At 49.5% G+C, this 12199-nt stretch overlaps 1 protein-coding gene across 1 annotated transcript in view; it reads right to left on the bottom strand.

The window, feature by feature from the left end:
• The window catches only part of Creb3l2 (cAMP responsive element binding protein 3-like 2), a 79712-nt gene that overhangs the window by 17997 nt on the left and 49516 nt on the right, over positions 1-12199 (bottom strand). The window contains exons 5-8 of the mRNA XM_013505001.1: positions 8996-9180; positions 7291-7437; positions 6701-6759; positions 5237-5305 (exon numbers count right to left, since the gene is read on the bottom strand). Coding sequence (XP_013360455.1) covers positions 5237-5305; positions 6701-6759; positions 7291-7437; positions 8996-9180 — 460 coding nt within the window. The remainder of the gene's footprint in view (positions 1-5236; positions 5306-6700; positions 6760-7290; positions 7438-8995; positions 9181-12199) is intronic.

Below are 12199 nucleotides of genomic sequence, written 5' to 3'. Positions count from 1 at the left end.
TCAGTGGAAGGAGAAATCGAGATTAGGACCAGGTGAGAAGTTAAGTGGCTGAGTTCTCGTCACTGTTCTACCTCTACATGATTGGAGGACTTTAACCTCACCGGGCGTCAGTGCTTCCTGTAAAACAAAATGATTAGCAGGTGAATAAGGTGATCTCTAACTTCAAATCTAAACTCCTATGATTCTAGAGGCTAGATTCTCAGGGTTGGCGGAATGGGACGGTAGCTTACAGCCCAACAGAAGCATAAAAAGAAAACAAATAACGAATGGGGCACACCGAGCCCACAGCACCGAAAAGTGAAGGGCTGGCTAGGGAAGCTGCATGAGTTACCCAGAAGAAAGTACGTAAGCGGGAAGAGCAGGGTGCCCCGGGGTGAGGCGAGGTGAGGCAGGTCCATTTGAGTTCGAGGTCAGTGGTAAGCTGAGAAAGGCCAAGAAGCTTTTGCTAAGTGAAAATGTATTTCCTGATTGAGCCTAGAAGGAGAGGCGCCCAGGAAACCGTCTCACTTCCACCTTACACGTCTCTTGATGGCATGCAATTAGCGGAGCGCCTTAGCGCAGCAAGTGTGAAGGTGCGTTCACACCCGGCCGGCTTTCTCAGGGAGGCTCCCGCCGGAGAGCCGAAGAAAGCAAGGTGACGCTGCAATGGGGGACAACAGCACCCAAGACTGCCACCCTCTTCTGGTAGCCCAGGGTCCTGCCCGCCTAGTGCAGTCCTTTCTACTTCTGTCCAGCTGCCTCCAAAGAAAAATACAGCAGGAACCAGGGCTGGGCAGCAACAGGACAAACACAGCTGTGCATTCGCGTAGCCCAGCCCTGTGCTTAGTTCAAACACAGCAAGATGTGTGACTCAGGGTCCAGAAGTCATTCGATGCCGCATGCTCCAGCTGCCAGCTCCCTGCAGCTGGCTGGGGGAGGTGGGGCGTTTACACTTAGCCGTTTTGGTTAGTGTGGTGTCCTCCGCACGAGCGGGCACCCTGAGCGGGAAATAGGACAAAGGTGGAGAGAACTAGGAAGGATGACAGGCCTGCCACCCCTGCCCCTGTTCCAACATAGCAGCTTCCCTTTGATTTATGTGCATGGAAAGAAAAAAAATCAAAAGCATGAAAGCCGCTGGTGTTAGGTATTAAAACCCTAGGAGCTCCCTCATACAACTATCCATGGCAGGACTGCAAGGTATCAGTGGTCAGCCATTCCCACCACGAAAGGCTGTCCACCAGGAGAGGGACGTTGTACAGAAGGAGGGCGAGAACACACAGGCCAGCTCCCAGCAGGCAACGGACACAGCAGAGTGGGCGGTGATGAAAACACTCCCTGTTCATAAGTGAAAGAGGCCAGACAGAGAAAAGCAATTCACTTACATTTAGAATTTTTTTTTTTGTCTTTTTGAGACAGGGTCTCGTTATGCAGTTCAGGCTGGCCTTGAGCTCACTTTGTAGCCCAGGCTGGTCTCGAACTCGCAACGATCCTCCTGCCTCAGCCTCACGAGTGCTGGGATTACAGGCGTGCGCCACCACGCCCAACTACATTTAGAATTGTTAAAGAAAATAGTCAAAGTCAGAAGCAAGAGAGTAGAAGTGGGGTTGCCGGGGGCTGGGGGGTGGGAAGAGGGCGCTGTTGGCCAAAGGATTGAAAATTTTCATTGGTACAGTGAATAAGTTTTGCAGGTCCAATGTATAGCAGATGGCTATAATTAGTAATGCTGCAGTATGCTTGTGCTGAGAGGGCAGATCTTAAGTCCTGCATCAAGGGGAGAGGGTAGGGAAGGGGGAGGAGAAGGTGAGAGGGGAGGGAATGGGAGGGGAGGACAGGTAATCACGACAGGTGATGAGTATGATAATTCACTTGACCGTGGTGATCATTTCACAACATGTGCATATATCAAATCATGACACTGCATACTTCCAAAACATAGTATCTTATCTGTCAGCTATAGCTCAGTAACAAAGCTGAAACCAACGAACAAAAAACCAAAAAACTTACCCTGCTTTAACAGGCGATCTAGGCTAGCCCTGGTCACATTCAGTAACAGCCACCCATCAGAGAAGCCTCAGAAGCCTGTGTCATGAATTATATATATATTTTTTTCAGCCAGGGTCTCACTGTGTAGCACAGGCTGGCCTCAGACTTGCAGTGATCCTCTTGGCTCAGCCTTCCAAGTGCTGGGATTACAGGCGTGTGCCACCATGCCCGGTTATGAGTCAGACTTTCTTTCTCTACCAGGAATCAAACTCAGGACCTTGAGCTTGCCAGGCAGGCGCTTGTGCCGCTGAGCTACATCTCCAGCCCTGGGAGTTAGATTTTTAAGACTGAAACTCAAATACCAATTCTGTAGATTTGGAAAAAATATCCCATGTATTCTGTTAAATCTAAACAGTTTTAAATAGAGGCATATGCCCAATATAAATACACACATATAAAATATTCCAAAATGTAACAATATCTTTAAATGAAAAGATTGTGATTTTAAAAAAATATACATAAAATTTTTACAATAGCTGTATATTATGTGTGTATCTTCTTTTAGGTTTAAAGAATATGAAGAACAGGTGGAACTCTGTCAAACTAAAAAGTGTGCAGCAAAATAAACAATCAAAAACAAAAAGTGGCAAGCTACAGATTGGTAGAAGACATTTAGAAACCATATGTCAGACATTACATGGGGTTAATATCCAAAATTCACAAGGGGTTCACACAACTCAATGGGAAAATATGAATAAACAAACAAACAAACAAACAAAACATAATTTAAAAGTGGGCAAAGGAACTAAAGAGATTTTTTCCAAAGAAGATGTTAAATGAAAAATGTATATGGAAAAAGTGCTCAGCATTACTCATTATTAAGGAAATACAAATCAAAATCATGAGCTGTCACCCTCTCCCTGTCAGGGTGTCTAAAAGGCAAGCTATGACAACTGAGGACAAAGTGACGGGAAAAGGGAATGCCCTACTGTTGATGGAAGTATAAATTGGTACAATCATTACAGAAGACAGCACAGAGGCTCCTCAAAAAATTAAAAATGGGACTACCACATGACCCAGCCATCCTGCCACTGGGCACACTCCTAGAGCAAATGAAATCAGCACCTCGTAGGGGTATCTACATTCTCGTGTCCATTAATGATGAAAGATTTTACTTGGGAAAAAGATTTTGCTTGGGATTCTGCTAATAACTAGTAACAGAAATTGATGTGATTTTATAAAGCTGTTTCTAAACCCCTAAGGTACTGATTTGGTTAGGCGATTACTAGAAACGGCTGGTAACCAGGAAACTAGGTTTTAGGTAACTTCTGACGGAATAACACAGCAGAATCTATGGCGAATCTGCAGCAAAAATCAAAAACAAACGAAGTACAGTGTACAGAGGGCTGCGCTAAATGGCACCATGAGGCCCTTGGACTATGGAAAGTACAGGAAGACTGGGTCAGTTCCCTACTACAAAACAGGCAGCTATGTGGAAGAGACCCAGAACGTACGGGCCTTATTTGGACACATGACTTAAACCAACAGGAAAAATAAAAATGTTCAATTAATCAATCAATCAATCAGGGGCAGCCCTGGAGAGGGAGGGAAGCCCCTTGCCCAGGCCAGGTGGCCTTCTGGCCCTTCGCCCTCTCAGGCACCCGTTGGGCCCCAACACCTCCTCGTGAACTCTGCTGCCCCCGTGTGGCCGAGGGAAGGTCTGACAGCAGCGTCCTAGGACCCTCCAAAGTCACCTGTGCTGTCTTCTTCCTCCTTTCTCCAGCATAACCAGGATTTGTCCCACTTAGGAACATGGGGCTTCCCAGCAGCAAATGTCAGGAAGGATCCTGGGAACTCTTATCTGTACGTGGTGCTAAAGAGCCAGTTACAGACTCTGCCTGGGGAGCAGGAGCCAGAGAACCAGCAAAGCCTCTGGAAATCCTCGGGGGCAGGATGGAGGTCAGTGCACAATGGAGAGATGGAGGCCTCAGAGAGACCGACAGCCACGGCCAAGCCGTGAAGCCACGTCTGACAGTGGTGCTGGAGACCCTCGCGAGAGTCTGCAGAGCGCTCGAGGCGAGCTGCGCTGCACCGGCCTGTGCCGCACATTCCAGCTTCCAGACAGGCAGGGGAAACTCGGGGGCTTCAGCCTCACTTTCCCTCCCATGGTAGCGTTAAATTCTGCGTGCATCAGCTGCTGTTTGCCCAGGCCATGGAGATCCAGGAAACGCACACCAGATGTCATTACCAAAACATACAAAAAGATTCAACCTGACCCCACCGTCTTTACAGAACTGTTATAAGGCACTCGTGCTGAGCGCTGCAATGACTGACCATCTTGTCTTAGCCCAAACAATTTTCCTCTGCTGTACGTGTTGGAGCTATAACCAAGGTACCAAGAAGCTCCGAGGAGCGCATGCTTCAACTTCCGCGCATGCGCACAACACACACATTGTGGCCGAAGCTCTCAAAGCTGTTTGTAACCCCTTCCCTTAGCCCCTTGGAGATAATCCAGAGTGAAATGGCAGTGTGCTCCTGCCTGGACCAGATGCCTCGTCCATGCAAGGGGGATGACAACAGTACACCTCACGGGGCTAAATGAGTCAGTACCCACTCAGCGCTCACACAGTACCTGGCACAGGTGCGGAAAGAACCCATGAACTCAGCCGCATCATTAGTTTTTCAAAATTGGCTTGAAAAGTAACGCATCCGTTGAAAAAAAAACTTAAGAAAAAAATTTTCTTTCCTTTTTTAAATAAATAAGCATCACTTATTACTAAAAATGGGTGGCAGTGACATGGCCAGGGCTTCCTTGTCCACGTCTGAAGTTTGGTGTCCAGGAAAATCAGACTTAAGGATTTATTCCTCGCCACACCTCTTTTAAAACTTTATGATAGTACTAGCCCTGTGGAGCTTCTCCATCAACCCTCCACTTTTCGGAAAGGGAAAGAATGCATGTGGGTAGATATGCATACATGCAGAGAGCGTGTGTACTGTGTGTGCATGGGCCCACACGCCTGGGCTCGTACTGTGCATGTATACGTGTACATACGGGTATGTGTTCATGTACCGTACCTATGCACGCGTAGCCGTGCACACACACTTAACAGGACCGGCGAGGTGGAGGGCAGCTGTTCTGACTTTTAACGGGACAGCCACACTTTTAAGAGGGTCCCCCTGCTGCCACTTGCCTCCCTCTCTGGCCCTGGCTTCCTGGCTTCTACCCCCTCCACCCCACTCTCCATCTGGGCGGTGCTCGCTCAGTCACAGTTACCTATTGGTGTTCTCCAGCACCTCCACCTTCTTCCGGAGCTCCAAGTTCTCAGTTGAACAAGACTCCACTCTACGGAGGAGAGAGAAAAAGAAAACTGATCATTCTCCCTAGAGCACACAGCCAACCAGAAGCTTGGTGGAGGGAGGCGGGATCTAGGAGAGCAGACGGGGAGGAAGTTGGCCAACCTGAGCTGGGAAGTGCATGAGGAGACAGAAAAAGGCGGATTGAGTAACAAGGGTCTCAACTTTGGGAGGCGAATGGGATGGAACATCACATAAGCTCTTGGTGACAACCTCTTCCTCTTCCCTGCAGTGCTCATGCTTCTCCTTTGGACTGCACAGATCTGCACCTGCTGGCTGGACTCCCGGCCAACAAGCACTGATTCGTGGCCACAAGGGTTGAGTAGGGATGTAAGGAAAACATGAACCCAGGACAAGGACACTGGGTGCTGCAGTCTGCATGCCCATAAGAGACAGCAGAGGAATTTTCACGGCAGTATCCAGAGTCTGGATGTCTAATGGAAAATAACAGAATGGAATGGAGCTACTTAACGCTGCATGAGGTGAGAGGCGCCCTAACTGTAAGCAGAACTTCTAGAACCAGCCAGAGTCTGCCAACCACTGTTCCCCTGCATCAAGGCAAGACTCGCTTCTCATGAAGGGCCTCTTTAGCTCCCTCACATCTGCTGTTCAGCTAGAGAACTACTTTTTAGGGCTAATAAGAACTGCACCCAGGTTTGATGGTGCACGCCTGCAATCCCAGCACTCTGGGAGGCCGAGGCAGGAGTTTTCCACACTCAAGCCCAGCATGGGCCATTCAGAAATTCAGCAAGACCCTGACTCAAAAAAAAAAAAAAATGTTTTAAAGTGGTCAATGAGGTAGCTCAGTGTGAAGGCCCTGGTTTTAACCCCCAGTACCAGAAAAAAAGATTAATTCGCACTTCTCTAACAGCCGTCTAGGCTCTTCAGAAGAACAAAGGGTGCCTTCACGTTTTTGCAAAAAGCCTCTCACTCACCCACACATGAATTGCACTGCTCAGAAAATGAAGAATGCAACCGGACCCCTTTACATGTGCTTTCTCTAGGCCCAGGGAGTGTGGCCAGGGAGAGTCTGTTAAATACAACTGTTCCTTTGGGCTGAACAGTCTGTCTCCTGTGAGGAGTTCCAGGAACATCTGGAATGTCAATATTTGTCCTTGTGTGAAAGGCCGCCCGGTGCACTTGGGACCCCGGGCTGGAAACACGCGGTGGCGCCAAGGCCTGGAAAGAGGGAGGGTAGTTTTTACCTCTTGCCTTCATTATCAAGGTCGCCCCTGAAGCAACCACTAGGTGGCAGGCAAGACCCAGATAAACCGGGCTTTGGAGGTGGCCAGGAAGAGGCGCTTGCTTGGATTCTCCCACATACAACCCATCCCGTTTCTCTGTGAATGCTGACCCGGCCACAACCAGATTCTCAGCAGCTTACTTTTTCTCCAGGCTGTCCATGTACTCTTTCTTCTTTCTCCTACTTTCCTGCGCAGAAATCTGAGAAGTAACGGTGGGGGAAAGGATGCGTTCGTTACAGGGGAGTAGAAGACAGGAGGCTGATACACAGACCTCAGCAAAGTCCCGCTCACTTCTGCGGCCACGTCCCGCCTGCTGAGCCTGCTGGCTTGTCCCCTGGCCACCTCTCTGTCACTGCTGGCTCCACCAACCTGTGCTGTCACCAGTCTAGCCCCCCAGAAGAAAGGTCACTGGTCTCTCAGAAGCCAGAACCAACTTGTAGGGCCTGAACCATTGTTAAGGCCGCTGATAAGCAACGCCGCCTCTCAGGACCCTGTGTGGCTCAACTGCGATATTAAACAAGGCAGCCGGGTTTGGATACCTAGAAACCCAGGATTGGCTCTGCACACAGATGAGGAGGAGCTGGCATTTCTCTAGAGGGTGCCCCTCTCCTGGGCAAGAGAAGGGGAGGGCAGAGCCCAAGGACAGCTTTGCCCAGTAGGATGAGAACGAGGAGCTTCGGGCTTGTGTTTGCTGCCTCTGCGCACGAAGTGCCTAGATTTGGAGGCTCACCTTGTTCTTGATTTTCCTCCGGATTTTCTTCAGGGCCTTCTCCTCTGATTTTGTCAGGGGCAGTTTGGTGGGGATGGGATAGCCCTCAGCGATCAGGGTCCTCTTCTCCTCCTCCGTGAGGACCAGCGGGCCTGATCCCTGCAGTTTCTGTGCGGACCAAGGAGCAGAGAGGGCTCAGAGGGAGGGGAGGGTGTGCTGAGGTGGGAGAGACCCCACTCTAATGTCTTACAGGACCTTTTCTTTTTTGGTACTGGGAATCAAACTCATGACCTCATGCTTGCCAAGCAGGTGCTTGAGCCAGTGAGCTATATCCCCGGCCCTCTAATGTCTTACAGGCTGTGCAAGAGAAGGAGCCCTGTGCGCTCTGCGTGAAGAATGGCTGCTCTGAAGTAGAAACAAAGATGGAGAAGAAATGCTCCTGTGAGCACTTTAACCCAAGGACTGGAATTCCTGGGGAAGGATAAGCGGCTTCCGTGCGTCATTTCCCAGGAAGCACCCTGCTAGCATCCCATGCATCAAAAGTAAAAGTATGGGGTTCATTTCCCACATCAACGGAGATTTCCTGGCCTTGGGGCGAAGAAGGATCCACCTGGAGCTCTGTTTTGGTTTGTGGTTCTCCTGGTAAAAACACACTTTTATAATGTGGTCTTCATACGTCAGGTTGCCCCTCATGTCTGTGGACAGCTAAGGTGTCCGAGTCCTGGAGACAAACATGCAGGCCCTGTCCGTGGGCGTCTCTTCCTGTCCGCCATGATAAAGAGCACTATAGCACATCTCACTCAGCCTGGACTAGAATGATGTGTCTGCAGCCATTCTGTAGAAACCAAGCTGCTACTGAGTATTGTCTCTATGTCCTACCCATGGCGGACCCAAAACCAACCCTGTCTCTCAGGTAACTTGTGATCAAGACCATGAGGCTTGAGGTGACAGTCATGGAAGAATATGAGTCATTAAGCACTCAGCTCTAATATTAACTGAAGGCGTGTTAAAACGTGGAGAGAGAACAAGTATATGAGCTTGTGAACAAGAGGCTGAGGTTAGAACTTCTGAGTCATCCTTCATCTCTCACGTATAGAACTCTATTTTCCCAGTGAAAAGCAGAGATTGTTAACATTTTATCATTCTTAAGAGTGAATTGGTTCTTAAAGGCAGGTGTGGTGGTACAAGCCTGTAATCCCAACACTTGGGAGGCTGAGGCAGGAGGATCGCCACAAGTTCCAGGCCAGCCTGGAGTACAAAGTGAGCTCAAGGCCAGCCTGAACTGCACAGCAGAACCCTGTCTCAAAAAGACAAAAAAAAAAAAGTGTACTGGTTTCTATATAGTCTTTCAAAAATTACCGTCAATTTATAACATCATGATTAGCAAATCTAAATGAAATACCATCTTTACCACGTACCCAGCTTGGGCATTTTGTTACACAACACAGAACAGACTAAGACACTTAGCCATTAAACAGAAATTGCATTAAGACAGTAAAACCCAAGCCAATGTGGCGGTACGTGTTTGGTATTCTCAGAACTAAGGAGGCTGAGATGCAGGTTGGAGCTCAGTCTAAACAACTTGGTGACTTAGAGACCCGTCTCAAAATAAAAAGGGCAGGGGATGCCGCTCAGCATAATGGCCCTGGTTTCAATCCCCACCATGGGGAGCAGGTTCATGCTGAGTCATTAAGAAATGAAGATTGAAAGGCCCCAGGATACTCACATGCGGAGCTGTAAGGAGAGGAGAGCTGGACAGGGCAGAGGGGGCCCGGGGCACGGCTCTGGCAGGACTGTGGGTCTGAGGCAGGCCAAAGGGGTGCAGGCGCGGGTTGGGGCTCAGGCTGCCCTCCGAGTCGCTGCTATGGCTGCTGGGAGGGGTGGGTGGTAAGTGCAGGTGGTCCACGGAGGCTGGGGAACAGAAATCGAGCGAGTCTCATTCACTGAGATGCAGCAGTAGAGCAGGCCTTGGGGGCGGGGGCGGGGAGGACCAGGGCATGCACGCAGGGGACCAGGACAGCCGGAAAGAGCCACCCCAAAAGGCAGGTGGCCAAGGCGTGCTGCTCCGGGGTAGGGTGGGGAAGAGCTGTGTACAGCAGGCCTCCTTTTGTGTGGGATAGGAGATAGATTTGCGTGTCCCGGCATAAATCCTAGAAGGACACACCAGGTGCTAGTAAGAGGGCGACCCAGGAGAGGTGGGGAGAGACCTGGGGGACTGTGACGGGGTGTTGACAACTGTCATTGCATTCTTTTCACATGAAGTTTGATTTGTAAATAAAAATGCACCACGCACTGGAAAAGAGAATCTTTTGAAGGAACAATAAAACCCGGGAGTCCTTACGGCACTGGGAGAAAAGCTAATTGTATCTGGAGAATTGGGCCTCTTGGGCCCGCGGGCAGGAGGCCAGGCATTCTTCATTCAGGAGACATGAACTACACCTTCAGATGGGCGAGCAGGCATGGGACAATCAAACAGGAGTCAGGCCTTTCCTCAGGGGTACAGCGCATTCTGCTGGGCGCAGCCTCGGTGTGACCCGCCGGCAGTCCGGGGGAGCACTCTTAGGTCCCTCCCTCTGCGGATATTTCTGTTCTACCAGCCCCTGTTGCTGAACCAGGGGAGAAGGCTTTGTGGGGCCCTCACCCCAAGTCCCTCTGGGCCCCAGGACAATGGAGCCTCAGTCTAGCTGCATGTACAAGCCCGGCCCACCTGGCAGAGGCTACCTGGCCAGGGTAGCTCTCGGGCATGACCTGTCCTCCTCTTTCCTCAAACAGAGACTGCCGAGGTGCTACCCTTGATGGCAGTCAAGGGTACACCTGACCTCAGACAAGTGCCCCCGCCCTAGCTGCCCCCGAGATAACCGCAGCAGGCAGGCACTCACTGTCTCACTGGAGGATCTGAATATCCCGGTTCCCAGCCACCCGCCAGCTCTCACGTTTCCAGGACATTTCTCATTCATCTCTCTCTCTCTCTTTGCAACATCCTACTGTTTTCTAAGTGCTTCTTCTTTTGCTTTTTCTCTGCCAAATCCTTGCCAAAGAACTCCCTGGGCATTTCAGCGCCTGCGGGCATACTTAAAGCTATTCTAGGACAGTCTTGCATACCCTGTTCCCAGCACTCCTGCCAACAGTGCTAGCAGCTAAGGAGGTGACCTGTGTAGCTTAATGTGGATGGGCTTGGCTGGAAAGGAGGAGGTTTACAAGCACTTATTTATCAAGGTTTCCCCAACGCCATATAGACTATGGCAATGCGTGACAACAAATAAAAGCAGTTGAGCATGGTGGCATGTACCTGTAATCCAAGCACTCTGGGAAGCTGAGGCAAGAGGATTGTAAATTTAAGCCCAAATTGGGCAATTTGGGGAGTTAGCAAGAACTTGTCTCAAAAAAAAAAAGAAAGAAAGAAAGGGCTGGGAGACGTAGCGCAGTGTGAAGGCCCTGGGTTCAACAACCAGCACTGGAGACAAAAAAGAAGGCAGGGAGCTGACTGCTCATCAAGGGTTCCAGCTTCCGGCCACACCGTCCTGCTACATTTCCTAAGACCTGCAAGAGTACGTAGATATAGCTTCCCTGCCTCTCACTTGGCAAGGGCCAAGGTATTCTAATATTATTCTCTGTTACAAGCAGGGGGTTCCCCACAAAAGACAGGAAGAGTGAGTAAAGTGAACATGAACCTCGCCTCTCCCACCTACGGAGAGCTTGCTCCGGCCACGGGTCCCTCAGTGTCAAGTGACTAAATATCATCTGAAATGCCGCTCTTGGGTTACTGAAAGAGCCGGGATGAGCCACTTTGCCTAGAAACTCCGATGCGTGCTAGGATATTGAATTTCCTTATCTCTCTATCCAGGACAATGAGGAAGGCCTGCTATTTGCTTGATTCTCCGAGCATTTCTCCTCCAGTGACCCTGCATTCCGAAGCCACTGTGGGATCTATTGTTACAGTCACGGCACCTTCTGAACCACACTGCATCATAAATTAAAAAGAGCATGATGGGTTCGATAGTAATAACCAGTGCGGTAAAATTGAAAGGAATTACTTTAAAGTGGGATATAAAGCTCAAACCACATTGTATACCACTCAATGCAAAGACATAATACCTCCATATAGACACTGGTCGATATTATTAATTTTTAAAATGTATCCCTTTCTTACAGATAGTAAAGGTCAATAAAAGGCCAGCCCTAATAGAATAGTCACAAATCAAATCTTCAGCAAGCTCCTACAGGACCAGTGGTGGACTATTCACCCATGAGACCCACTCGTATACACATTTATATAAGGCACCACATACTCTTCTTCTGTAACTATCATATACGCTAATTTCTTACTTGTTGGCCACACAATGACCTATACTTCTAAACATGTGCTGTAACTGTTAAGATAGGTGGCCATGGTGGCACATGCCTGAAATGTGGCACATGCCTCACTATACAAGAGGCTGAGGCAGGAGGGTAGCAAATTCAAGGTCAGCCTGGGCAACTTAGTGAGACTCTATCTGGAAATAAAAATAAAAAAGGCTGGGCTTGCAACTCAGTGATGAAGTATTTGCCTGGCATATGTGAGCTTCCGGGTTCTATCCCTAGCAGAGCATGCACACAAAGAAGGTATAAATAAAAAAGGAGGAGACAGCAGGGCCAAAGGCTCGGAGCTGAAAAGAACGGGATCTGTGCAGGCGCATCTGTTTAAACAAGATGCAGAGGGCTTCCCAGGACCCACGAGGCTCAGGGGCCGGGGTGCAGGACCCCAATTGTGGGCTTCAGGGGGAGAACAAAGAGGGAGAAGGTCAGGAAGCAAAGGACATAGACAAAGAGCAAAGCCAAATGACTTCAAGTTTGTCACCATTTAGTTATAAACAGATGGCAAGAAGCCCAAGAGAGGCCATGAACATTGCCAAATAGAAAGCGGGCTCCTTGCCGGTGTTGTCACCCAGAA

This window comes from Chinchilla lanigera, unplaced genomic scaffold (assembly GCF_000276665.1).
Source record: "Chinchilla lanigera isolate Chin_1 unplaced genomic scaffold, ChiLan1.0 scaffold00093, whole genome shotgun sequence".
In the NCBI taxonomy this organism is placed as follows: domain Eukaryota; kingdom Metazoa; phylum Chordata; class Mammalia; order Rodentia; family Chinchillidae; genus Chinchilla; species Chinchilla lanigera.
Note: the sequence above shows the minus strand (reverse complement) of the source record. Positions and strands in the feature narration are given on the sequence as shown.